Below are 26,521 nucleotides of genomic sequence, written 5' to 3' on the forward strand. Positions count from 1 at the left end.
CGAGGTGGGCGGATCACGAGGTCAGCAGTTAGAGACCAGCCTGGCCAACATGGTAAAACCCCGTCTCTACTAAAAATACAAAAATCAGCCTGGTGTGGTGGCGCGCGCCTATAGTCCCAGCTACTCGGGAGCCTGAGGCAGAAGAATCGCTTGAACCTGGGAGGCGAAGGTTGCAGTAAACGAAGATCGTACCACTGCACTCCAGCCTGGGCAAAAGAGCAAGACTCCGTCTCTGAATGAATGTATGAATGAATGAATGAAATGAAATGCACATTAGAAAACAAGAAAGGTTTAAAAACAATAATCTAAACTTCTAACTCAAAAAAGGTAGAAAAAGGAGAGCAAATCAAATCCACAACAGTAGAGCAAGGTGGCTGGGCGCGGTGGCTCATGCCCCTAATACCAGCACTTTGAGAGGCAGAGGCAGGCAGGTCACGAGGTCAGGAGATGGAGACCATCCTGGCTAACACGGTGAAACCCCGTCTCTGCTAAAAACACACACAAAAAATTAGCCGGGTGTGGTGGCGGGCGCCGGTAGTCCCTGCTACTCGGGAGGCTGAGGCAGGAGAATGGTGTGAACCCGGGAGGCGGAGCTTGCAGTGAGCCAAGATCGCACTACTGCACTCCAGCCTGGGCGACAAAGCAAGACCCCGTCTCAAAAAAAAAAAAAAAAAAAAAAAGTACAGCAAGAAAATTAAAAGAGCAGAAATACATTAAAATAAAAAATACATGACCAAAATAGAAATTCAACAAAACAAAATCTGGGTTTTTGAAAAGATTAATTGCTAAACCCCTAGCAAAACTGATCCAAAAATTCAAAAGAAGTACCAACATCAAGAATGCAAATGGAGAAATACAGCAGTTCCTACAGGCAATAACAGAATATTAGGAAATTTTATGAACTTTATAACAACTCAACAATTGAGAATAAATTCATTTAAAAATTCAACTTCTTAAAACTGACACAGGAAAAAGTGAAGAACCTGAATGCTTATATATCAGCTAAAGTAATTAAACCTGTAAAAGTAATTATACTAATTTAAAACCTTCTGCTTTTTCCCGCAAAAACACTCCAGGCCCACATGGCTGCACTGATTAATTCTATCAAAATTTAAAGTAACAATACCAATCTTATAAAGCTACAATAATTAAGACAGTGTGGCATTGACATAAGAAGATACAAATAAATCAACAGAATAGAACAAATCCAAGAAAAGACCCATAGCTATCTAATCAATTAATTGAAAATCCTTTTGAGAAACCCTTACATGATAGCAAAAGAGTAGTTTAAGATAGATCATAGGCCTAAATACAAAAGACAAAAACATAAAGCTTCTAGAAAAAAACCATGAGAGAATAGTTTCACAAGCCTAGCAGAGAGTAAGGAAAGACTTCTTAGAACAGAAAAGGTAATACCATAAAATAAAATAAATCAACAAATTCAACTTGCTCAAAACTTAAAAGTTCTGTTCTCAAAAGGCATTAAGAAAATGCAACAACATAGCTCAGACCAGGAGAAAATATTTAGAGAGAGAGAGAGAAAGAGTGTGTGTGTGTGTGTGTGTGTATGTGTGTGTAAAATCTGAGAAACCTGGCAAATAACCTGCATTCAGATATAAAGAGAACTCCTACAAATCAGCAACAAAAAGACAACCCAATAAAATAGGGTTGCACATAAAAGTTTAATAAAAACTTGTACATAAATGTTTATAGCACCATTGTTCATAATAGCCCAAAAGTGAAAATAATCCAAATATCTATCAAGTGATAAATGGATAAATTGTGGCATATCTATACAATGAAATATTATTCAGTGATAATATTTCAGAAATGAATTGACACTTCAAAATAAAAGATAAGCAAATGGCCAATAATCACATATTAGCCATCAAGGAAATATAAACAAAAACCATGATGAAATACAAGTACACACTCAGGAGAATGCCTAAATTTTAAAATGCCAAACATTGTGAAGAATGTGGAAAACTGAACTCTCATAAAAAAACTGGTGGGAATGTAAAAAGTGTTAAATTTTCCATTTTGGAAAAGTTTAGTGGTTTCTAAAGTTAAACATAAATCTACCCTAGTACACAGCAATTTCACTCCTAGATATTTACCCAAGTCCACATAAAGATATATACAAAAATGTTCATAGCAACTTCACTCATAGTAACCAAAAACTGGAAATAACCCAAAGCCCATCAATAGAAGACTTGTTGCTACATACATATAATGAAATATTACTTCGCAATAAAAGGGAAAAACTACTGATACACACACCAAAATGGGTGAATCTAAAAAATATTATATTGAACAAAAGTAATCAGACACAAAATACTCCTTGCTGTATGATTCCATTTATGTGAAGTTCTACAACAGGCAAAACTAACATCTATAGTAAAAGAAGTCCAAAAGTGGTTGCCTGGGTGAGAAGGGGGACAGAATTAATTAAAAAGAGGCTGGATCAGGCACAGTGGCTCACACCTGTAATCCCAGCACTTTGGGAGGCCGAGGTGGGTGGATCACTTGAGCTCAGGAGTTCAAGACCACCCTGGGCAACATAGCAAGACCCCACCCCCACCCCACTCCCCCGGCATTGTTACAAAAAATACAAAAAAAAATAGCCAGGCGTGGTGGTGCACACCTGTAGCCCCAGCTACTTGGGGGACTGAGGCAAGTAGATGGCTTGGGCTGGGGAGGTCAAGGTTGCAGTGAGACGTGTTTGCCCCACTGCACTCAAGCCTGGGTGACAAAGTAAGACCCTGTGGAAAGGAAAGGAGGAGGGAAAGGGGAAAGGCGGAAGGGAAAGGAAGGGAAAGGAAGGGAAAGGAAGGGAAAGGAAGGGAAAGGAAGGGAAGGGAAGGGAAGGGAAGGGAAGGGAAGGGAAGGGAAGGGAAGGAAAGAAAAGGAAAGGAAAGGGAAGGCTGATTTGACTTTAGGTAAATTATACTGAGAGAGCCAGGCACAGTGGCTAACGCCTGTAATCCCAGGGAGGCCGAGGTAGGCAGATCACTTGAGGTCAGGAGTTCCAGAGCAGCCTGGCCGACATGGTGAAACTCCATCTCTACAAAAATATACAAAAATTAGCCTGGCACGGTGGGGCGCACCTGTAATCCCAGCTACTCAGGTGGCTGAGGCAGAAGAATCCCTTGACTCCAGGAGAGGTAGGCTGCAGTGAGCCGAGATCGGGCAGCTGCACCCCAGCCTGGGCAACAGAGGGAGGCTCTGTTTCTTTTTTTTTTTTTTTTTTCTTGAGACGGAGTCTCGCTTTGTCGCCCAGGCTGGAGTGCAGTGGCACGATCTCGGCTCACTGCAAGCTCCGCCTCCCAGGTTCACGGCATTCTCCTGCCTCAGCCTCCTGAGTAGCTGGGACTACAGGCGCCCGCTACCACGCCCGGCTAATTTTTTTTGTATTTTTAGTAGAGACGGGGTTTCACTGTGTTAGCCAGGATGGTCTCGATCTCCTGTCCTCGTGATCTACCCGCCTCGGCCTCCCAAAGTGCTGGGATTACAGGCGTGAGCCACCGCACCCGGCCGACGACTCTGTTTCAAAAAAAAAAAAAAAATTATATTGTTGGCATTTTTTTTTAAAGTGAACAGACTAGGGAAATGTGTTTCTTGGTTACGTAAAGCCAATCCTTCCACATGTATTCTAGATTCTATCCTTCTTTCCTACTCAACATTGATTTCTTCCTTCTGTCAAGCATCATCTATTTTTTCTGCTTTCTATTGGACCACTCTTTTCAGCACACAAATGTGAAAATTTCAAACCCTCCCCGCAGAAAACCTTAGCCCAGCATATACTTCCAACTACCATTATTTCTCTGCTCTCCTTTACAGCAAAACACTACCAGTGCTCTATCAAATAGTAAGTTCCCCTAAACTAGGTAAAATTATTCATTTTAAATTCAATTGCAGAAAGGCACATGTGTGACATGACTAACACTTATATAACAATTTTCAACTTAAAATGCATTTTTTGGTATGTCACCTCTTTAATATCTTCAAAACACCCATGTAGGATAGGTATCACTATTATCTCTTTTTAACGGATGAGGAAACAAGAGGTTCCTCAAGGTTATGTAACCTCCCAAAAGTAAGATAACAAATAATCCCTAATTTCAAATCATGTGCATTACTACTCAATACACATTTGTACACTCAGAACTCTCCATACAATAAAAATGTCCAACCAATGAAAAACATCCAAATGTACCCAAAATAGGCCAAAATTCCATTATCTTATGGTCCTAGTTCAAATAACATTTCAACAAACAAAACCTAGTACAACAAAATGATTGTAATGCATATGTAGGTGACCAGATAATTTATTATCCAAATGGGACACTTTTGAGAGTAAATGAGACACATTTATGTGTCTATTAATAATTGTGTCAGGATAGCCGGGGACAATGGCTCATGCCTATAATCCCAGCACTTTAGGTGGCTGAGGCGGGAGGATCACTTGACCAAGAGTTTGAGGCCAGGAGGTTCAAGACCAGCCTGGGCAACATGGCAAGACCCCATCTTTACCCACCCCCCTGACACACACACACACACACACACACACAAAATATAGCCAGGCATGGTGGTGTGTGTTTATAGTCCCAGCCTCTCTGGAGGGCTGAGGTGGGAGGATCACTTGAGCCCAGGATTTCAAGGTTACAGTGAGCCATGATTGCACTACTGCACTCCAGCTGGGCAGCAGAGCAAGACCCTGTGTCTACAAAAGAAAAAATAATAATAAATAATAATGTCAGGATAACAGGCATGATCCAGAATTGTCCTGGGCAAACTGGAACATATGGTCATCCTGTTCATAACCTAGCTTTGCCATTTAAAAAATAAAAATCTCTGCCGGGCGCAGTGGCTCACACCTGTAGTCCCAGCATTTTGGGAGGCCAAGGTGGGTGGATCACCTGAGGTCAGGAGTTCAAGACCAGCCTGGCCAACATCGTGAAACCCCGTCTCTACTAAAAATACAAAAATTGGCGGGGCGTGGTGGTAGGCACCTGTAATCCCAGATACTCAGGAGGCTGAGGCAGGGAGAATTGCTTGAATCCGGGAGGTGGAGGTTGCGGTGAGCTGAGATTGTGCCACTGCACTCCAGCCTGGGTGACAGAGCGAGACTCCGTCTCGAATAAAATAAAAATAAAATAAAATAATCTCAGACCAGAATGCCAGCTAAAAAAGTAAAAAGTAAACAATAAAAATGTTTATTTATGTTTTATCACAGTATTTCATTTTATTAATAGTATATTTCATGGCCAGGCGCGGTGGCTTGTGCCTATAATCCCAGCACTTTTGGAGGCCGAGGTGGGTGGGTAAGCTGAGGCTGGGTTCGAGACCAGCCTGACCAACATGGAGAAACCCCATCTCTACTAAAAATGCAAAATCAGCCGGGCGTGGTGGCACACGCTTGTAATCCCAGCTACTAGGGAGGCTGTGTCAGGTGAATCGCTTGAACCTGGGAAGTGGAGGTTGCAGTGAGCCAAGATGGCGCCACTGCACTCCAGCCTGGGCAGCAAGAGCAAAACTCCATCTCAAAAAAAAAAAAAAAATAGTATATTTCATTACAGGATCAAGGGATCTTCCTGACTCAGCCTCTAAAGTAGCTGGGACTACAGGCACAATACCATCATACCCTGCAAATTTTCTATTTTTTGTAGAGACGGGGTTTTATCATATTGCCCAGGCTGGCCTTGAACTCCTGGCCTCAAAGTGATCCTCCCACCTCGGCCTCCCAGAGTGCTGAGATTATAGGCATGTGCCACTGTGCCCAGCAACAGTATTTTTTAAATAACAATTTAAAACCAAGGATGTGGCTGGGCACAGCAGCTCATGCCTGTAATCCCAGCATTTTGGGAGGCCCAGCACTTTATGAGGTCGAAGCAGGTGGATCACTTGAGCTCAGGAGTTCAAAGCCAGCCTGGACAATATGGTTAAACTCTGTCTCTACAAAAAATACAAAGGTGGGACTACAGGACTACAGGTGGGACTGTAGGGACTACAAGTGGGACTACTCCCAGCTGCTCAGGAGGCTGAGGTGGGAGGATCAATTAAGCCCGGAGGTTGACGTTGCAGTGAACTGTGTTCATACCACCACACTCCAGCAAGGGCAACAGGGCAAGACCGTGCCTCAAAAAATAAAAATAATAAAATAAAACCAAGGAGGTATGAAGAGGTAGGGAGACGTGACTATTAACCAATATTGCAGGAAAGGGTTAACATTCAAACAGTCTAGAAAATCACTTTGGTTCAAGTTTTATCTTTGACAGTTCTGCTTAACGTAGCAATATTGTGGCTGGAAAGATTTGGAGTTAGAAAACCTTGCATGCTTTTTTCAAACAAAAGTGACCTATTTATAAATAGGAGCATTAACAGCTGACAACGTTGCACATAAAAGATTCCTGGCCGGCATGGTAGCTCACGCCTGTGAGCACTTTGGGAGGCCAAGGCAGGAGAATCACCTGAGGTCAGAAGTTCGAGGCCAGCCTGACCAATACGATGAAACCCCATCTATACTAAAAATACAAAAATTAGCCGGGCATGGTGGCATGCGCCTGTAATTCCAGCTACTCAGGAGGCTGAGAGAGGATAATTGCTTGAAGCCGGGAGGCGGAGGTTGCAGTGAGCAGATATCGTGCCATTGCACTCCAGCCTGAGCAATAAGAGTATAACTGTGTCTCAAAAATAAATAAATAAATAAATAAATAAAAAGATTCCTGTTTTTCTTCAAAATATTCCATAAATGAAACAATTTTAGTTTAAAAGCTCACTTACCTCTCTAAAAAAATCCCACAGCATAAAAAAAAATTGTGCAGTAATGTGAATTTACAATTCTTATTTTAAAAACACAGGTAAAAATGAGTTTGAAAACTTTGTTTTAAGGCTCTAAAGAAACCAACTCAACAAAGGCAGTTTCAATCTTAGCCAGATTTTAGTCTCCATATGAATGTTCTGAGTGGCTTGGCAGATTCTACTGGACATACCTCAAAAAGTTTTGAGTGTTAGAAGGAAAATACCCCACGACCCCACCCACTGCCCACATAAATTTTCCAATGTAGGCTTAACCCAAAAAAGTGGGTTCCAGAATCATCATGTAGGGCACAGTGATGTCCAGAGTCCCAGAATAGTTTTAGACCAAACCTGACCTATCTGGGCAGACCAAAGAATAGGGCTCATTAGCTCTACAACAAATACTCCCCAACTCCATTTCCTAGTCTTCCCTGGCGCAAACCCAAGCTGTAAGCAATGCCCAAAACCAGACTAGACACTGATGTTAGGAAAACAAGGCAATATTCAGAGGGGAATTTTGAAATAGTGTTGCTCAGTGAAAAATACATAAATTAGGAGTCAGAAGATCTAAATTCTATCTTAGGCTCTACCACTAGGTCTAAGTAGGACATTTCACTTTACTTTGGACACAAGATCCAGTATAGAAAAGGAAAAAAAGTAAAATGCTAAGATCCTCTTTGAATCCTGACATTCTGCATCTTCCTCTGTCTCCTGAATTTAACTCAGGTGCCAACTTAACTATTGGGCCAATTTAAAATGACAAAAGCATCAATTTATCAAATATGTTCTATCATTTCCCAAATGAAGACCAGTAGGAATCTGATATACATAACAAAGGATATAAGTTGTTCCCCAAGGATACCTGGTTTCAGAGGCTGTAAATTTAGACTCTTAATCAGTAATTAAGTAGAATAGAATACAAATGATGAAATACTAACTCCAGCCAAATTCAAAGATCTTAAGTTAAAAAAAAGAAAAGTTTTCATTTAAAATCATTATTTAGGAATTCCTAAAGAGACCCCCCCCCCCAAAAAAATCATTATTTAGGAATTCCTCAGAGTTGAATGCTATACTAGAAAGGGAACTGAACAAGGTATCTAGAGATCTCGTATCTAGTTCAAGATATGTAACTGTGTGAACTTGAACATGTCACACTATCTCTGGGCTTTAATTCAACTGTAAAATGAGAAAATTGGATAGGTAAATTTGTTTCCTGTCTAAAAATTTAAGATTTAAACATTTTTTTCTCAGATGACACCATTCTCTAGAGGGCTCAAAGTGCTTTTATTCTATTTTTAAAATGCTTTAAAATTTAAAAGCACTTTTACACTTATCCAACAACACTGGTAGGATGCATATTAGTATCTCTGTTACTGAGTTATTTCATTAAACAAATGTCCAGAATAGAAAAGAGAAATGGGGCTGGGCGCGGCGGCTCACGCCTGTAATCCCAGCACTTTGTGAGGCGAAGTGGGTGGATCACGACGTCAGGAATTCAAGACTAGCATGGCCAGCCGGACACGGTTGCTCACGCCTGTAATCCCAGTACTTTGGGAGGCTGAGGCGGGCAGATCATGAGGTCAGGAGATCGAGACCATCCTGGCTAACACGGTGAAACCCCTTCTCTACTAAAAATACAAAAAATTAGCTGGGCGTGGTGGCGGGCGCCTGTAGTCCCAGCTACTAGGGAGGCTGAGGCAGGAGAATGCGTGAACCCAGGAGGCAGAGCTTCAAGTGAGCCGAGACCGCACCACTGCACTCCAGCCTGGGTGACAGAGCGAGACTCCGTCTCAAAAAAAAAAAAAAAAAAAAAAAAAGACTAGCCTGGCCAACATGATGAAACCCCGTCTCTACCAAAAATACAAAAATTAGCTGGGCGTGGTGGCGGGCGTCTGTAAACCCAGCTACTCGGGAGGCTGAGGCAGGAGAATGGCTTCAACCCAGGAGGTGGAGGTTGCAGTGAGCCGAGATCGCGCCACTGCACTCCAGCCTGGGCGACAGAGCAAGACACTGTCTCAAAATAATAATAATAATAATAATAATAATAATAATAATAATAATAATAAAAAGAAAAGAGAAATGGAAGCTCAGTAACTCAGAAAAGGCCCTCAATGGGGCCCAAGATATTCTGACCATTGGTCCTCATTGATTTCCAATCCTATATTCTTTCACAGCCATTGCTATGAAAAGAGTCACATACTACTATATTTAGCAACAATTAAGGGTGGTATAAAACAAGAACATTGGACACAAAGTCAGAGTTGGATATCTTGTAATCATTCAGCTTATCAGTAAAAGGGGGTCAATAATACCTACCTTTCAGGCTACTGTTAGACTGAGCACAAAATGGGAATGTTAACAGAAAGGGGTCCTTATCTAGACCCCAAGAGGGTTCTTAGACATCATGCAAGAAAGAATTCAGGGCAAGTCCATAAAGTGAAAGCAAGTTTATTAGAGAAGTAAAGAAACAAAAGGATGATGATTCCAAAGACAGAGCAGGGGTATGGGCTGCTCAACTAAGTATCTTGTTATTTCTTGATTGTATGCTAAACAAGGGGTGGATTAATCATGAGTTTTCCAGGAAAGAAAGAAATCAGTTCTGATATCTCAGAACTGAAGGTCTCTCACCTTTTTAGACTATATAGGGTAAGGTCTGAACGTTGCCATGGCATTTGTAAACTGTCATGGCACTGGTGGGAGTGTATTTTAGCATGCTAATACATTATAATTAGTGTATAATAAGCAGTGAGGATGACCAGAAGTCACTTTCATCACCATCTTGGTTTTGGTGAGTTTTTGCTGGCTTCTTTACTGCATCCTGTTGTAGGGTCTTTGTGACTTGTATCTTCTGACTATCTCCTATCTCATCCTGTGACTAAGAATGCCTAACCTCCTAGGAATGCACCCTGGTAGGTCTCAGCCTTATTTTACCCAGACCCTATTCAAGATGGAGTCACTCTGGCTCAAATGCCTCTGACAGGAACATGTCTGACATCATTATTGCAAAAACTAAAGATATGACATAATTGCATTAAATGTAGTGTTCACCAGGAAATGGCTGGTATCTGTAGGATGACCAACTCATTCAAAACTATCACCATATAGAGTCACTTCACTTTCAATGGCCTCCCTGCACTTCCCAACACCCAGCAGTTGTGTCCTCTTGGCTAACCCTGCCTACTTCTAAACCCCAGTTATCAAGTTCGTTGCAGGATAAGAAGAAAGCAAAAGAGTTACTATAGTTGTCTCTCATGATACTTTACAATTTCTGTCCACAGAAACAGCTTTTTCAGGAAATTTAAATAGTATATTGTTTCTATAAAGGCACCATGCAGAGCACTAAATCATGGAAATCTGGATTCAATTCCTAATTTTGCCGCTGATTTTGCACAAGGCACTCAACTTTTGTCTCAGTTTCCTCAGGTGTAAAATGTAATAGCTGGTTTAAATAACATCTAAAAGAGCTTTTTCGAGCCATGTTACCATAGTTCAAGATTATGTAAAATACAGACTGACATCTGAAGAAACAAGCATAAATAAATTTTATTATCAGTTATCCATCCTTTCAAACATGTCAAGTAAGGCTGGTGTCAACCTTTACATCAGTCTTTTAAAAACAACTATCAACCCCTACAGTAAAAGATACATCCTGCTGTCACTTATTAAACAGCAGAAGCTTTAGATTTGGATGTTTCTCCAATGAGGCACGGTCAGGAAGATGATAGTCAATTAAAACTGAATCCACATAACAACTGATTCTTAACACAGAAAGTATTTGACCCCTACACCTAATTAGTAGCATTCTGTGATAATAAGAGTGGGAATGGGAAGAAGGGGAATTAACTCTGGGTATAATAGCCTAATTCTAATTCATCCTAAAATACTGTTAGCTTTAAAAGCTAGATTTATATGCCCCAATATAATTTACTGTGAAATCTTTCCATGTGGGTCTCCATGTTTCAGCACCTGAATCTCCTTCTGCATAATGAGATAAGTACTTTGTCTATGTTAGTACAGAATTAGGCAATTTAGACCAGTCGCGGTGGCTCACTCCTGTAATCCCAACACTTTGGGAGGCTGAGGCGGGTGGATCACTTGAGGTCAGGTCAGCCTGGCCAATATGGTGAAACCCCCATCTCTACTAAAACTACAAAATTAGCTGGGTGTGGTGGCGGGCGCCTATAATTCCAGCTACTTGGATGGCTGAGGCAGGAGAATCGTTTGAACCCGGGAGGCGGAGATTGCAGTGAGCAGAGAGCGCGCCATTGCACTCCAGCCTGGGCAACAAGAGTGAAACTCTGTCTCAAAAAAAAAAAAAAAAAATATATATATATATATATATATACACACATATATATACATATATATACACATATATACATATATATACATATATACATATATACATATATATACGTATATATACATATATATATACATATATATATAATTATGCAATTTAAGAGACAGACTATGTCCGAGTTCAGCACAGTTAGATCTTACTGAGGGTTAGGTTCCCAAGCTGTCTCTTAAACACAATGTAGTAAAAATTGCCATTGAGAAGCCCTCAAATCACCAGGACGGGTGGAGCCTGGAAAGCTCATAGACCAAAAATGAGCTTATTTTATTTCTCTTCACATTTTTGTGCTGGGGCCTCCCTTTCTCTGGGACAACAAAGCCCAAGTTCTGCTTTTAAAAAGGCCAGTCAGAACACTGGGTATATAAGGCAATTTATCTCTTTTTATAAATAGTTGAACTAGCGTAAATTAAACATTCAGTCAAGGCTACTGGGAGAAAGTGGACAAGCCCATTATCCTGTCCCCATTAACAAAAAAAGAACCTTCCAAACTGGAAGAGCAATTGGGGGAAAGTCTCCAGTTTCATGGCTTTCGCTACATGCCCAGTATCTCTCAACTCATTTCACTTGTGACTCTGAGATAAAAGGAGTAAAGAAACAAGATGGTACCTTCGGGAACCAGGGTCCTAATTCCAGTCATGAGCAAACATTTTAGAGACACACAATTTCACAACTTGAGGGCAATATACCTGCATCAGAGAAGGGCCAACTTTGCAGGTCTGCTCCCGGCCAACAATGAAGTTCTGTCAGAGGGCATGACACGCAGGCATGACACACACTGTGCACGCCACGCTCCCTCCGGCCCTGGGCCGCCCCCGGGGGCGCGGGTGGGGCACATTTTTCATGGGAAATCCACTACACACCCAAGAACGCTTGCAACCCTGGAATCTGGGCGAGGGTCACCTCGACCAAGCAGCGACACACAGAACTCCGCAATGTGCCAAAGACCCGAAAACTTCTGAGGAAAGCAGAAATGCCCAAATGAAAAGTGCGGAGGGAACCCCCAACACGAGGGGGACCAGAGGCGGAGGCAGGCTCCAGACCACCCGCGAGAAGGAGCGACAGTGCTCACGCGCTCGGGAGGCTAACGCCCAGCCCGGAGCAGTCAAGGCAGCCGCCCGCTCGTTACCTGATTGACGTCATGGCTTCGCCCTCCTGCCCAACGCCACGGCGCCCGCGTCCGATGCTCTACGTCCGCTCGGGCAGCAGCAGGTACCACAGCAACTGCTTCCCGGCTCAGGCACTCAGCGACTGGGAGCGCGTCCTCACACACCCCGCGCGCGGGCGGCCCCTGGCTAGCCGGCCCAGCGTGCTGATTGGAGGGAGGGCGGGCGCTCCGCCCCGTGCGAAGGGCTGGAGATCGTCCCCAGACGCCGCGGGCCACCGCGTGTCTCGTGCCAGCTCACTGGCGCGCGGGCTAGCGAGCTGACTAGCGGGCGCGGTGGCCATCTTGAGTCCTGGTAACAGCGTCCCCGTCACCCCGCAGTTTACAGGGCGAGAGATTGGGTGCCCGCCCCAAAAATGGCCGCGCCTCTGGCAACCGGTTTAGCAGTCACATGGCCACTGTCTACCTCGGCAAGCTCAGGTCCCCTTAACAGCACTTAGGAAAGAGGCGCTGTCAGGGCAGGTCTTCGGGAGTGGGATTTAACAGCCTGCAAAATCCATCTGCAAAGGTTGGGGGGAAAAACAGCAACAGCCTAGGAAGCCTCAGCCTAGGAAAATATAAAATGCCTGGCAACGGCAGCACGACGTACTAATTCCAGTCCGCAGCCTTTGAGAGTCAGTTGCTGGATCTGATGGTCCCAAATGTTCCTGAACTTCAGAAACACTTAGAGCAGCTTATTTAATATGGAAAGTGTCACTTTATGTATCCGAATCTAGAAAGGTAGGCCTGGACATCGGTATTTTTAGCAAGTTACCAGGTGAATCAGGTACAGACATAAAATTTTACAACCTCTGGGCCCCACTCAAGGCTATCCTATTTGACACAATTAACCTCACTTTCCAAAGAAGCATGCGGGCTATAAAAAAAAGAATCTAAGACCATAGGGGGGAAAAGTGGATGGCACCCTAACTCCTGGCTCTAATCTTACAGTTTAATGCAGTTGAAGAGTTAAGAAACTGTGAACCAATAAAAGGAAAATTAACTCCAACTATGAAAAGGGGGGAATCAGTAAATGCTTTATGATCCAAATTGCTTTTATTCCTTTATTCTCTGTGCAATAATTTTTTTAATTTTCATTTTTTTATTTTTGTAGAGACAGGGTCTCACTATGTTGCCCAGGCTGGTCTTGAACTCCTAGCCTCAAGCAACCCTCCCACCTTGGCCTCCCAAAGCACTAGGAATATAGGTGTGAACGACTGGGCCCTGTTCTACAATGTTATTAATAGACTACAATATCCAGTGGCATTCACTTACTGACCATCTAGGATGGTGATCAATTTCATATGTCTGAAATCAGTTATATCAGAAGCAACCCAATACCATCAGATATTGAAATGTGGCTGATGGGACTGAATAACTTAATTTTTAATTTATTTAATTTTAATTCATTTAAATTTTATAACTGAAGCAATATATTTTTCCACTAAACACAATTGTATTGTTTTGGTTGGACTACATTTCACTTTTTTTTTTTTTTTTTGAGCTGGAGTCTTGTTCTGTCGCCCAGGTTGGAGTGCAGTGGCGCGATCTCCAACCTCTGCCTCCTGGGTTCAAGCGATTCTCGTGCCTCAGGCTCCTGAGTAGCTGGGACTACAGGCATGCGCCACCGTACCTGGCTAAATTTTTTTGTATTTTTGGTAGAAACGGAGTTTCACCATGTTGGCCAGGCTGGTCTCAAACTCCTGGCCTCAAGCGATCTGCCCGCCTCAGCCTTCCAGGTGTGAGCCAACACTCCTGGCCTCTTTTTACCTTTTTTAATGTGGCTACTAGAACATTTAAAATTACAGGAATCTTGCATTATATTTCTACAGAACAGTGCTGCTCTATAGTCTAAGTTAGCTTTACCTATCACTGTCCCTGTGATAGAATAATTAAGTTCACAAAATGAAATTAGTAAGGAAGCCAGTTTATACAAATCTGTTTTCTTGCTAGCCATAAAACACATCAAATATTCCAAAAGATTTCAAGTTTCTTTAGAAAATGCTATTTTTAGCATTGTTCTCTTTAATCTGGGAAATGCCTATCCAGAATGAAGCCATGGTCTATAAAACTGATGTGTTCAGTCCATGAGTAAAAAGCTGTTAAAACACTAAGCTATACTTGGCGTGGTTAAGACTTTGACCGAAGGTCCACAAGCAGAATTAGTCAATTGTTCCTCTGGATTAAACAGGATCTGAAGCAAAGCAGCAGCTGGATTAGCAATTCACAGTGGTGGAGACACTGGCTAGAGTTACCCACCTTCTCTTGTGGAAAATGTTGATAGATAATCCACATTTCAAACCATCAGTGCTTTTCAAACTTTAACATGCATACAAATCTCGTGGATCTTGTTAAAATGCAGGTTTGGCACTGCAGGTATCAGTGACCAAAATTTTGCATTTCTTTATGTTCCCAGGTCTCACCAATTGCTTCTGGTCTGTGGGCCAGGCTGAGTAGCAAGGCTGTAAAGGTAGCAAGAGGTATCTGGTTTGCAACTTCTGCTTGACTTCCTATTACCTGTATGACTTTAAGCTGGTTTTTTTTGTTTTTTTTTGAGATGGAGTCTCACTCTATCACCCAGGCTGGAGTGCAGTAGCATGATCTCGGTTCACTGCAACCTCCGCCCCCATCCCCGGGGTTCAAGCAATTCTCCCACCTCAGCCTCCCGAGTAGCTGGGACTAAAGGCACGCACCACCATGCCTAGCTAATTTTTTTTTCGTGCTTTTAGTAGAGACAAGGTTTCACCGTGTTGGCCAGGCTGGGCTAGAACTCCTGACCTCAAGTGATCCGCCCACCTCAGCCTCCCAAAATGCTGGGAATACAGGCATGAGCCACCACACCCAGACTTTAAACTGGTTCTTAATCTGTCTGTCCCTCGGTTTACCCATTACATGCTGTTCAGGGCACTGTGAAGACTAAAATTTAATTAACTATAGTAAAGAGTCTAATAGAATCCTTGGCACATGGCATAATTATTACTTTGTTATTATCATAATAGTTAAACTTACATCTCTGCAGGCATGATCCCAAAGCTAACATGAACTTGGCCCTCTGAACAATCAAATGCACTTTTGCTCATGCTTAACATACTTTGGCAACATCTACCTTTGATTTGTAACATTAAAAATTTCAAATTAAAGCCAGGCACGGTGGCTCACGCCTGTAATCCCAGCACTTTGGGAGGCTGAGGCAGGAGGACCACAAGGTCAGGAGTTCGAGACCAGCCTGGCCAATATGGTGAAACCCCATCTTTACTAAAAATACAAGAATTAGCCGGGCACGGTGGCACACACGTATAGTCCCAGCTACTTGGGAGGCTGAGGCAGGAGAATCACTTGAACCTGGGAGGCAGAGGTTGCAGTCAGCTGAGATTGCTCCACTGCACTCCAGCCTGGGCAACAAGAGCAAGACTCCATCTCAAAAAAAAAAAAAAGAAAGAAAAAGAAAAAAAATTTTCAAATTGAAAAAACTAGCCAGGTGCAGTGGCTCACACCTGTAATCCCAGCACTTTGTGAGGCCAAGGCGGGTGGATCACGAGGTCAGGAGATCGAGACCATCCTGGCTAACACAGTGAAACCCCATCTCTACTAAAAATACAAAAAAAAATTAGCCGGGTGTGGTGGCGGGTGCCTGTAGTCCCAGCCACTTGGGAGGCTGAGGCAGGAGAATGGTGTGAACCCAAGGTGGACCTTGCAGTGAGCAGAGATCGTGCCACTGCACTCCAGCCTAGGTGACAGAGCGAGACTCCATCTCAAAAAAAAAAAAAACAAACTAATTTTGATACCAAAACAGGTAGTCTTAAAACTTTATTTTTTAACAAATATACTAAATTCAGTATAATTAAGGGAAGATATGGGTCTGCAATATTAAAATAGTTAATAAAATTGAAGCCACACCAAAGATATTTTTAAACTCATTTTTGATATCTGCATCTAACTTTTTTTTTTGACATGGAGTCCCACTCTGTCACCAAGCTGGAGGGCAGTGGTGCACTCTCAGCTCACTGCAATCTCTGCCTCCCGGGTTCAAGCAATCCCCTAGGCGTGCGCCACCAGGCCTGGCAAATTTTTTGTATTTTAGTAGAGATGGGGTTTCACCATGTTGGCCAGGATGGTCTTGATCTCCTGACCTCGTGATCCGCATTTTTTTTTTTTTTTTGAGATGGAGTTTCACTCTTGTTGCCCAGGCTGGGGTGCAATGGCGCGATCTCGGCTCACTGCAACCTCTGCCTCCCAGGTTCAAGTGATTCTCCTGCCTCAACCTCCCTAGTAGCTGGGATTATAGACATGCGCCACCATACCCAGCTGATTTTGTATTTTTAATAGAGATGGGGTTTCTCCATGTTGGTCAGGCTGGTCTCAAACTCCCGACCTCAGGTGATCCGCCCACCTCGGCCTCCCAAAATGCTGGGATTACAGGTGAGCCACTGCGCCCAGCCAATCAGCTGTCTGGCCAGGTGCAATGGCTCACACCTGTAATCCCAGCACTTAGGGAGACCAAGGCAGGAAGACCACTTGAGCCTAGGGGTTCAAAACCAGCCTGGGCAACATAGGGAGACCACACACCTGTAGTCCCAGCTACCTGGGAGGCTCAGATGGAAGGATGGCTTGAGCCCAAGAGTTCAAGGCTACAGCAAGCTGTGTTTGCGCCGCTGCAATCTAGCCTGAGAGATAGAACAAGATCCTGTCTAAAAAAAAAAAAAAAAGAAAAGAAAATCCATGTACTGTAGGAAATGAAAAAAAAGTTTTTTATTAATGGTCAAAAAAACTTTCAAAAAGTTTATTCTCTCAAAATTTAAGTACCAGTCATGTCAGCAGTTACAAACACAAAAATATTATTTCAAGAAAGAGGACTCATGTGATCTTTCAGAGTCAATAATGTAGCGACAAAAGTAAAGATATATTTTTCCAGGTAAAGGCAGAAGTTTCTGTTATTCACAGCAACTTCCCTTCCCCAGCCTTTCATGCTCTATTTCTAATCTTTCCATTCTAGTCTTTTTCTAAATACACACACACACACACACACAGAGAGAGAGACAGAAAGAGAGAGAGTGAGCGCTGAGAGACAGAGTACTGAGTAACTACTACTTTTGATCAATTTTCTAAACAATTTATTTCAACTCTATTTTTTTCCTAAAAGCCTAGCTTATCCTACTTTAGGAGAAAATAGTCAACTGAAATTTTTAACCTTCAGTAGTCTTTTTACAATTAGAACAGTTGAATCAAGATAAGTGGGTCTGAATAGTTTGCTCTTCGAAAGACCGATATGAATATTCCATATACTTTATCTAATCTTGTGGCCTGGCCCTATAAAAGCAATCAGATACATAATCCAAAATAGCTAAGTGCCTCCAAATAGCATACCAAAAATGTGGACCCATCCACTAATCTCTTCAACAAATGCTTCAAGCCCCAAAATAATAGCAAAGTTCTCTTCAAACACAACCAGTTTGTTAAGGGTGCGATAAAACAAGCACTCTCATATAAAATTAATGGGAGTATAAATTAGTACATTTCTACTATAAAGAATTTTGGCAATATGTGTCAGTAATTCCAATTTTTAGGCAACTATCATTAAAAGAGAGACCAATGTGTATAAAGATTTGTATACCCAGTTATTCATTTCAGCCTTATTAACAATAGCAAAAATTTATTATATCCCAAGTAACCAGAAATAGGGTAATAGTTAAATAAATTACAGAATGTTATGGAACTATTATAAAATGTTTCCGCAGACTTTTTAAGGACATAAGAAAATGCTCATGATATAATGTTAAATGAAAAAAGCAGAACAAAAGGAAGTAGAGTATGAACTTGACTGTGTTTAAAAAAATACACACCATATATGCATAGAAAAAAATGATTGGAAAGAAATACACCTAAATGTTATTACTTATCTCTGGAAAGTAGGATTATGCATAATTTTACTTTATTTACATTCATCCATCATTAATTTTCTAATACTGGTTTTATAGTTATAATTTTTATAATTATGATTAAATATCAACTATCTTTTTTCTTTTTGAGATGGAGTCTTGCTCTGTCGCCCAGGCTGGAGTGCAGTGGCGTGATCTCGGCTCACTGCAGGCTCAGCCTCCCAGATTCACGCCATTCTCCTGCCTCAGCCTCCCGAGTAGCTGGGACTACAGGTGCCCGCCACCACGCCCGGCTAATTTTTTTTGTATTTTTAGTAGAGACAGGGTTTCACCGTGTTAGCCAGGATGGTCTCGATCTCCTGACCTTGTGATCCGCCTGCCTCGGCCTCCCAAAGTGCTAGGATTACAGGCATGAGCCACCGTGCCCGGCCTATCTTTTTTAAATGGCTTAAAAATACAAAACTTACTCCTGCCCTTTTTGAAAACTTGCGTTTTTAAAATCATAACCTTGTTCCTGAGTTTTTTAAAAAAAAGAAATTCACAACCGTCAAAACTACCCTTATTTTTAGACAAATTGGGCTAATTTTATAAATGTTTCATTTTTTCATGTATAAAGATTCTTTAAGACAGGAATAACAAAAATAAGGTGTCCTTATGATTTTTTTGATTAATTTTTAAATCACAACTTGACAAAAGTTAAAAGTGTGTATCCTACTTTTAGAGCTTTGCAAAGCCTTGACGAGCCCAGCTGTCATAACATGAATGTGGAATGTTTTCCCTGCATGTTACTTAAAAATACAAACCCTCATTTAATATGAATTCAAAAATCAGTAAAATAATATTATTTAAAGAATCTATATCATATCCAAAAAGAGAAACTTATTAAAACTTGTCTCCCTAAAATAGTGTGCAGCCATGTAAAGGTCAGGAGCCTGGGAATGAGAAGGGATTCGAATCCTGGACTTACCAATAACTTTATTACTTTTGACAAATCATTACCTCTTTGACCATCAGTTTCCTTTTCTGAAACACAAAGGAGTTTGTTATAGGTGACATCTCAGGTTCCTTTAAGTTCTTAATAGACAATGAAAGAAAATACTTGTGCATACTTGTATCTCAATACATATTGAATTTTTTTAAAGGAGTTGATAAATTTTAATGCAATTTTAGTTAGCTTTCATTATGGACAAGTTTATTCAAAGAAACACTGCTAAATCTATTAATTTTCTCCTGCAAAAGACATTGTAAGAATGCTATTATGTTATTTGCTTTTAATTATTATCTTTAGATTCTTATATGTCACATTTCACTTTAACATCACATATTCAAACAAAATACAATCTTTAAATGGAAGCTGGCAATTTATTTCCCTGGAGAATTTGAAGAGTACAATAACATTTGACTGATTGAACTTTATTTAGTAAGAATTCTTAGCAAAACTCCCTCCCGGGCACACCCACACAGTACTTCTTTATTTTCCGTGAGCTACAAATCTTTGACTCTCAAAGGCAACTCCAATCTGAAAGTACAAGATAACACTGCTTATCAATTATTTATGCTGCACAGAACATATTTTTAAACTATAGAAGTGAATATCACTATCATTTCACAACAGAAAAGGGATTTTAATACAAAAATATAGAAAGTACATCACAGAAATAAAGAATAGCCCTTCTCAAAAGCTTGTTGCTAACCTTATGAAATATATTTTCTTTTTCCTTTTTTTTTTAAGACAGGGTCCCACTGTCACACAGGCTGAAGTGTACTGGCACAATCTTGGTTCACTGCAACTTCCGCCTCCCAGGCTCGAGCAATCCTCCCACCCCAGCTTCCTGAGCAGCTGGGACCACATATGCACGCCACCATGTCCAGCTAATTTTTTGGTAGAGATGTGGTCTCACGATGTGCCCAGGCTGGTATCAAACTCCTGAGCTCAAGGGATCCACCTGCCTCAGCCTCCCAAAGTGCTGGGATTACAGGCATGAGCCACCACACCGGTCCTGTATTTTCTACCTAAAAGATTTTCCTTATTTTGGCCAGGCACGGTGGCTCACGTCTGTAATCACAGCAGTTTGGAAGGACAAGGCGGGAGGATCACGAGGTCAGGAGTTCGAGACCAGCCTGACCAACGTGGAGAAACCCCATCACTACTAAAAATACACAAATTAGCCGGGTGTGGTGGCACATGCCTGTAATTCCAGCTACTCAGGAGGCTGAGGCAGGAGAATCGCTTGAACCCGGGAGGTGGAGGTTGCAGTGGGCCAAGGTCATGCCACTGCACTACAGCCTGGGCGACACAGAGACTCCGTCTAAAAAAAGATTTTCCTTATTTTTATCATTTCAACGTAGATCTGATCTATGATACTTCACAATCTTTTTTTCTTTTTTTCTTTTTTTTTTTTTTTTTTTTGAGACAGTCTCGCTCTGTCGCCCAGGCTGGAGTGCAGTGGCGCGATCTCAGCTCACTGCAAGCTCCGCCTCCCGGGTTCATGCCATTCTCCTGCCTCAGGCTCCCAAGTAGCTGGAACTACAGGCGCATGCCACCATGCCCGGCTAATTTTTTAGTATTTTTAGTAGAGATGGGGTTTCACTGTGTTAGACAGGATGGTCTCGATCTCCTGACCTCATGATCTGCCCGCCTCGGCCTCCCAAAGTGCTGGGATTACAGGCGTAAGCCACCGCGCCCAGCTCACAATCTTTTAAATTGTTCATTCATTAACTCAACAAATATTTATCAAGCATCTGTTCTACTACAGGAGACACTACAGATTTGGCAAAGATCAAGAACATGTGCTGCCCTTTTAGAACTTACATTCTAAGGAGAGAAAGATGAATAATCGAGTAACAAAAAAGAACAGCATCAAATGATCATAAGTGCTATTCAAAGAATTAAAACCAGCAGATCAATGTAGAGAAAGAAATTTTAAACTTTAAATCATTTCTTCAAAAGCATAAAACCCTCAGTATTCCATGGAAAAATAATATACATACTCAAATTGAACTCTGAAAATTTACCAAAAGCAGACAAATTTCCCAATGGAGGAAAAAACACTTTAAAAGTGATCATCCTTCAAAGGGCAATAACAGAATTAAAAGCTTGGATATATAATTCAGTCATGTTTTTCTAAATTATTTTACATAATTGTGGCAGACTTAAAATGGGAACAATATCTTAGAGACAAGAAGTCTATGTTCCCTTCTCTTAAATCTGGGCTAGCCTGGAACTCCTCTGACCAATAGTGTATAGTGAAAGTGATGCTATGCCAGATTCTAAGCTAGCCTTTGAGAGGGCTGCCAGCTCCTGCTTTGGTCTCTTGGAGCTGCCACGTGAGAAGTCCAACTACCCAGCTGAAGAAACCACAGAGAGGATCTCAAACTACACTAAGAGAAGCCCAGTTGAGCCAAGCCTCCAGTTACCCTAAGGCATAAGGTGAGTGAATAAAGATAAGATGGACCCTCCAGACCAGCCCTGTTGTCAGCTAAACACCTCCAAGTGATCTTATTCACCATATAGAACAGAATCAACAAGCCAAGCTGTGTCTGAATTCCTAATCCAAAAATCACGACATCTAATAAAGTAGTTATTTTAAGCCACCAAATTTTGGAATAGAAAACCAAACTGTGTGAAAAATACATTTTTTGGCCAGACACAGTGGCTCACGCCTGTAAGCCTAACATTTTGGGAGGCTGAGGCGGGAGGATCACTTGAGCTTAGGAGTTCAAGACCAGCCTCTGGGCAACATAGTGAGACCTCATCTCTATTATATTTTTCTACATTTATATTTTTTTAATTAAAAATACATTTTTTACATTGTAACCCAGTACCCTATACATATAACTGAAACAATGATTCACAGAGCAATACTTACCTCTTAGGTACTCAATGCACAATATTTTTTATTCTATTTCTTGTTTATAACATACCACTTGTGCAATACTCAAAAAGGCTCATGTAGTCTGGAAAACATTTTAGTCTATACAACTCACTTCACAGGTGCATTCACAAATCCAGACAGAGACCTTAATAGGACTCAGGTGTCCTTATCCCTAATCCAAAGCTCTTTTCCTTGCACCATGCTAAAAGCCAATAGGTATTACAGTTTGTAACCAGAAGTTCCTCACAAGCTCATATAAACACCTCAGAACTGAGTGAAAGCTTAAAAAGCTTCATGGAAGTCATGTAGCAATCAGAAATAGCTAAGAGGAACTGAGACTTTTCCTATTTTAACCATTTCTTTTTTTTTTTCTTTTTTTTTTTTTTTGAGATGGAGTCTCACTTTGTCACCCAGGCTGGAGTGCAGTGGTGCAATCTTGGCTTATTGCAACTTCCACCTTCCAAGTTCAAGCGATTCTCCTACCTCAGCCTCCTGAGTAGCCAATGTGGGCAGAACACTTGAGGCCAGGAGTTTCAGACCAGCCTGGGTGACATGGCAAAACCTCATCTCTACAAAAAATACCAAAATTAGTTGGGCATGGTGGCACAAGCCTGTGGTCCCAGCTACTTGGGAGGCTGCAGTGGGAGGATGGCTTGAGCCCGGAGGCAAATGTTACAGTGAGCTAAGATTGTTCAACTGCACTACTGCCTCTGCAACCAAGTAAGACCCCATCTCAAAAAATAGTACTAATAAATCGTTCTTAACTAGAACATTTTAATTAAACACAAGCAAAATTGGTTTGTCTAAAGTTTTGATTAGAAAATACAGTCTACTGGCCGGGCACGGTGACTCACGCCTGTAATCCCAGCAATTTGGGAGGCCAAGGTGGGCAGATCACCTAAGGTTGGAACTTCAAGACCAGCCAGGCCAACACAGTGAAACCCCGTCTCTACTAAAAATACAAAAATTCACTGGGTGTGGTGGCGCATGCCCGTAATCCTAGCTACTTGGGAGGCTGAGTCAGGAGAATCACTTGAACCCAGGAAGTGGAAGTGTACCCAGGAGGCCACTGCACTCCAGCCTGGGCAACAGAGCAACTCTGTCTCAGAAAAACATGAGAAAAAAGAAAATATAATCTACTAAAAATTCCAGTTCAATGAGTTAATCCATTTGCAAACCATACCACTAAGTAGATCCCACAAGAGAATAATTATTTTGGGGGGGATAAAACTACATATGTGTGAATAAGAAAACTTGAGACACAAGTCTAGACAAGATTATAAAACACAATTGACAATTGCCACAGAATTTCTTTAAACAGTGTGCTTATCTAGCACATACAGAATTTACTGACAACTTCTCAATTTCTATCTTCATACATAATATAAACAGCAAGACGCATGAGTCAGAGGTCCTGAACGTGAGATGAATGTTTACTACTTAGGGACTCTTAATTAACCTCTCCGGGGGTCTGTTTCCTCAGCTAAAGACACTGCCTGGTTGTCTTCTTGTGGAGATCAATAAGAAAATGTAAGTGAAAGTACTTGACATTTTCTTCAAATATGTTATTCTTATCTTAAAAAAATTAAATTTAATTAAAAAAAAAAAAGCTCCCCAGGAAATTGATGCTTCATTTCTTGTTCCAGAGCCTAGAGCAACGGTAAGTTATAAGACTCAGGATCAAATCTCACCTTGGATACTTAGTAGCTGTAACTTACTGTGTTACCTTACTGATACCACCTAGCCTCTCTGGGCTTTAATACCCTCAACTGTACAACCCAAATATTAGACTCTGATTTTAAGTACCTCATCAAGCACTAATAATCTAAAAAGTCTAAAATATGTTCAGAGTTTTCAAAAATCACAAGAAACTGTGAACCACCATTTCAAAGCCACATCTGGCTGATACTGAAATCTGCTGCTGCTTTCACACCCCAACTCGATGTCTTGCAGAAAATCTCAGCTCTAGGAGGGAACATTTCCAACTCTACCTGAGAATAGGCACTCTTAGGCCATCTCCTCCCTCCGCTGCTCCTATCCCAACTCCCACCAGCATTCCCAAGCAGTCTTTGGAAATATGAAAGTAGTTTCTCAAAGGGAAAGGCTGAGAGAGCCTGCTTTAACCTGTTTTATGAGAGTAAAGAATCAACATCTTGGGAAACAAAGAAAACATTTAAAGATCTTTGAGTTTGACTTGATATCTACAAGAAACTAACACGTCTTCTCAGGAATGGAGTTTATTGAAACTTCACAGAGAACTGAGGTCAAAGGTCTCTGATGTGGTGTTTTTTTACATTTGAAAAATGTAGGAATGCTACACAAATATGGGGGAAATAGTGCTAAAGAAGAGATTCTTGTCCTCCAGAGGAAACGAGGCAAAGATAAGAATCTACGAGTATAAGTCTAGAAATGTATATATTTCTCTAAAGAACACCCTTAGGATATTCAAACACAGAGATGAATACCCCTAAGGAAGTCAATGTATTATGTAGAGAAGAACCTACACTCCCCTCCCAAAAAAAAGGACAAATTTTTCCTTTTTTAAGATGGAGTCTCACTCTGTCGCCCAGGCTGTGGTGCAGTGGAGCAATCTGGGCTCACTGCAACCTCTGCCTCCCAGGTTCAAGCAATTATCCTGCCTCAGCCTCCCAAGTAGCTGGGATTACAGGCGCCCACCACCATGCCCAGCTAATTTTTGTATTTTTAGTAGAGACAGGGTTTCAACATGTTGGCCAGGCTGGTCTCGAACTCCTGACCTCAAGTGATCTGCCTGCCTCAGCCTCCCTAAGTGCTGGGATTACAGGCATGAGCCAACATACCCAGCCTAAAATACTATTTTTAATAAATATTTTATACTATGTACTGAATTTAATAACGTAACCAAGTTTTATTATAATATCTCAAACCTAAACAATCAAATTTAATACATTTGGATGAACAAGCAATAAGTAAAACAAGACAAAGTAGAATTTCATCACTATGTTTTATATGCATCAACATGCTATCCCATGATAAAATGTAGTATAATCAATTCATCCTGAGTAGGTGAGAACAGATATAGCCAACAGCATAAATCTGCATCACTTCTACGGCTTAATGGCTTCAATCTTCAACAAAACTAAGAACTAAAAATGATAACTAAGGTCTCAGCTGGGCTGAGAAAAAACTATTTTAAAAAATTCTATTTTAGGAGAAGACTTCCTCAGTCAAGCCTATAAAACAACAAACTGTTTAAATCTCTGTGTGGTTAAGTTCAAAGACAAACAAGAGAACTGTTTATTTGTAAAGGAAATAATTTTCTTGTATTTCAATTTGTTTCCTCAAAAACTTAGATAATTTTTCAGACTGCCATTCTAGGGCTAAGAAAGAAACAGTTTCTTTTGCTATATCAAGATTAAAGGAATTTGAGAAAACCTAAGACATCTGAATTTGATTTTTTTGCCCTATTTTGTTTTTAAGTGACCCCTCCTAAATGAGTCAATAGAGACAAACTTCTTTAAAAACAAATTTTGTGGTATTATGGATTCATTTCACAGTACGTTATGTTACACAGTACATTATGAAATTCTGAACAGTATTACTGACCTTCCATGCTTGTGCAGTTCTAATTACACTGCAAACAGCCTTACTAATTAAAGGCTTGCTAACACAGAGAAAAGAGATTCATCATTCTAACAGGTCACTGGGATCTTCTTTGTACATTCACTCTTTCAGAAAGTCTATTCCTCCCCCAAATACGCAATTCTACTATATTAAAAGAAGAAAGAATGAGTGAAGACATCAACCACCGGACCTTAAGAAAAGGTTACCGTTGGCCAGGCACAGTGGCTCGCGCCTGTAATCCCAACACTTTGGGAGGCCGAGGCGGATGGATCACGAGGTCAGGAGATCGAGAACATCCTGGCTAACATGGTGAAACCCCGTCTCTACTAAAAATACAAAAAATTAGCCAGGTGTGGTAGCGGGCACCTGTAGTCCCAGCTACTCAGAGGCTGAGGCAGGAGAATCGCTTGAACCCGGAAGGTGGAGGCTGCAGTGAGCCGAGATCATGCCACTGCACTCCAGCCTGGGTGACAGAGCAAGACTCGTCTCAAAAAAAAAAAGAAAGAAAATGTTACTGTTCACGTAGGAGAAGTGTATTTATTCTGAGGGAATTTTTCCCCATAGACAAATATAATAAATGGCTATTATAATCGAGCTCACTATGGTCACCAGAAAGAACAGAAATGCAAACTGGGGCCAGGCGTGGTGGCTCACACCTGTAATCCCAGAACTTTGGGAGGCCAAGCCAGGCAGATCACTTGAGGTCAGGATTTCAAGACCAGCCTGGCCAACATGGTGAAACCTAAAAACACAAAAATACAAAAATGAGCTGGGCACGGTGGTGCATGACTGTAATCCCAGCTACTCAGGAGGCTGAGGCAGGAGAATTGCTTGAACCCGGGAGGTGGAGGTTGCAGTGAGGTGAGAT

General features: G+C 41.4%; 1 protein-coding gene across 4 annotated transcripts in view; it reads right to left on the bottom strand.

Annotated features, from left to right (window-relative positions):
- The window catches only part of ADK (adenosine kinase), a 560,128-nt gene that overhangs the window by 521,981 nt on the left and 11,626 nt on the right, over nucleotides 1–26,521 (bottom strand). The window contains exon 1 of one of the 4 annotated variants that reach the window (XM_004049614.4): nucleotides 12,285–12,662. The exons of 2 other annotated variants lie outside the window; for them this stretch is intronic. In XM_004049614.4, the coding sequence (XP_004049662.1) occupies nucleotides 12,285–12,298 (14 nt within the window). In that variant the 5' untranslated portion in view covers nucleotides 12,299–12,662. Of the gene's footprint in view, nucleotides 1–12,284; nucleotides 12,663–26,521 lie in introns of those variants that run through there. One more of the 4 variants, XM_055353394.2, reaches the window with a different exon arrangement.

Source organism: Gorilla gorilla, chromosome 8 (genome assembly GCF_029281585.2).
Source record: "Gorilla gorilla gorilla isolate KB3781 chromosome 8, NHGRI_mGorGor1-v2.1_pri, whole genome shotgun sequence".
In the NCBI taxonomy this organism is placed as follows: domain Eukaryota; kingdom Metazoa; phylum Chordata; class Mammalia; order Primates; family Hominidae; genus Gorilla; species Gorilla gorilla.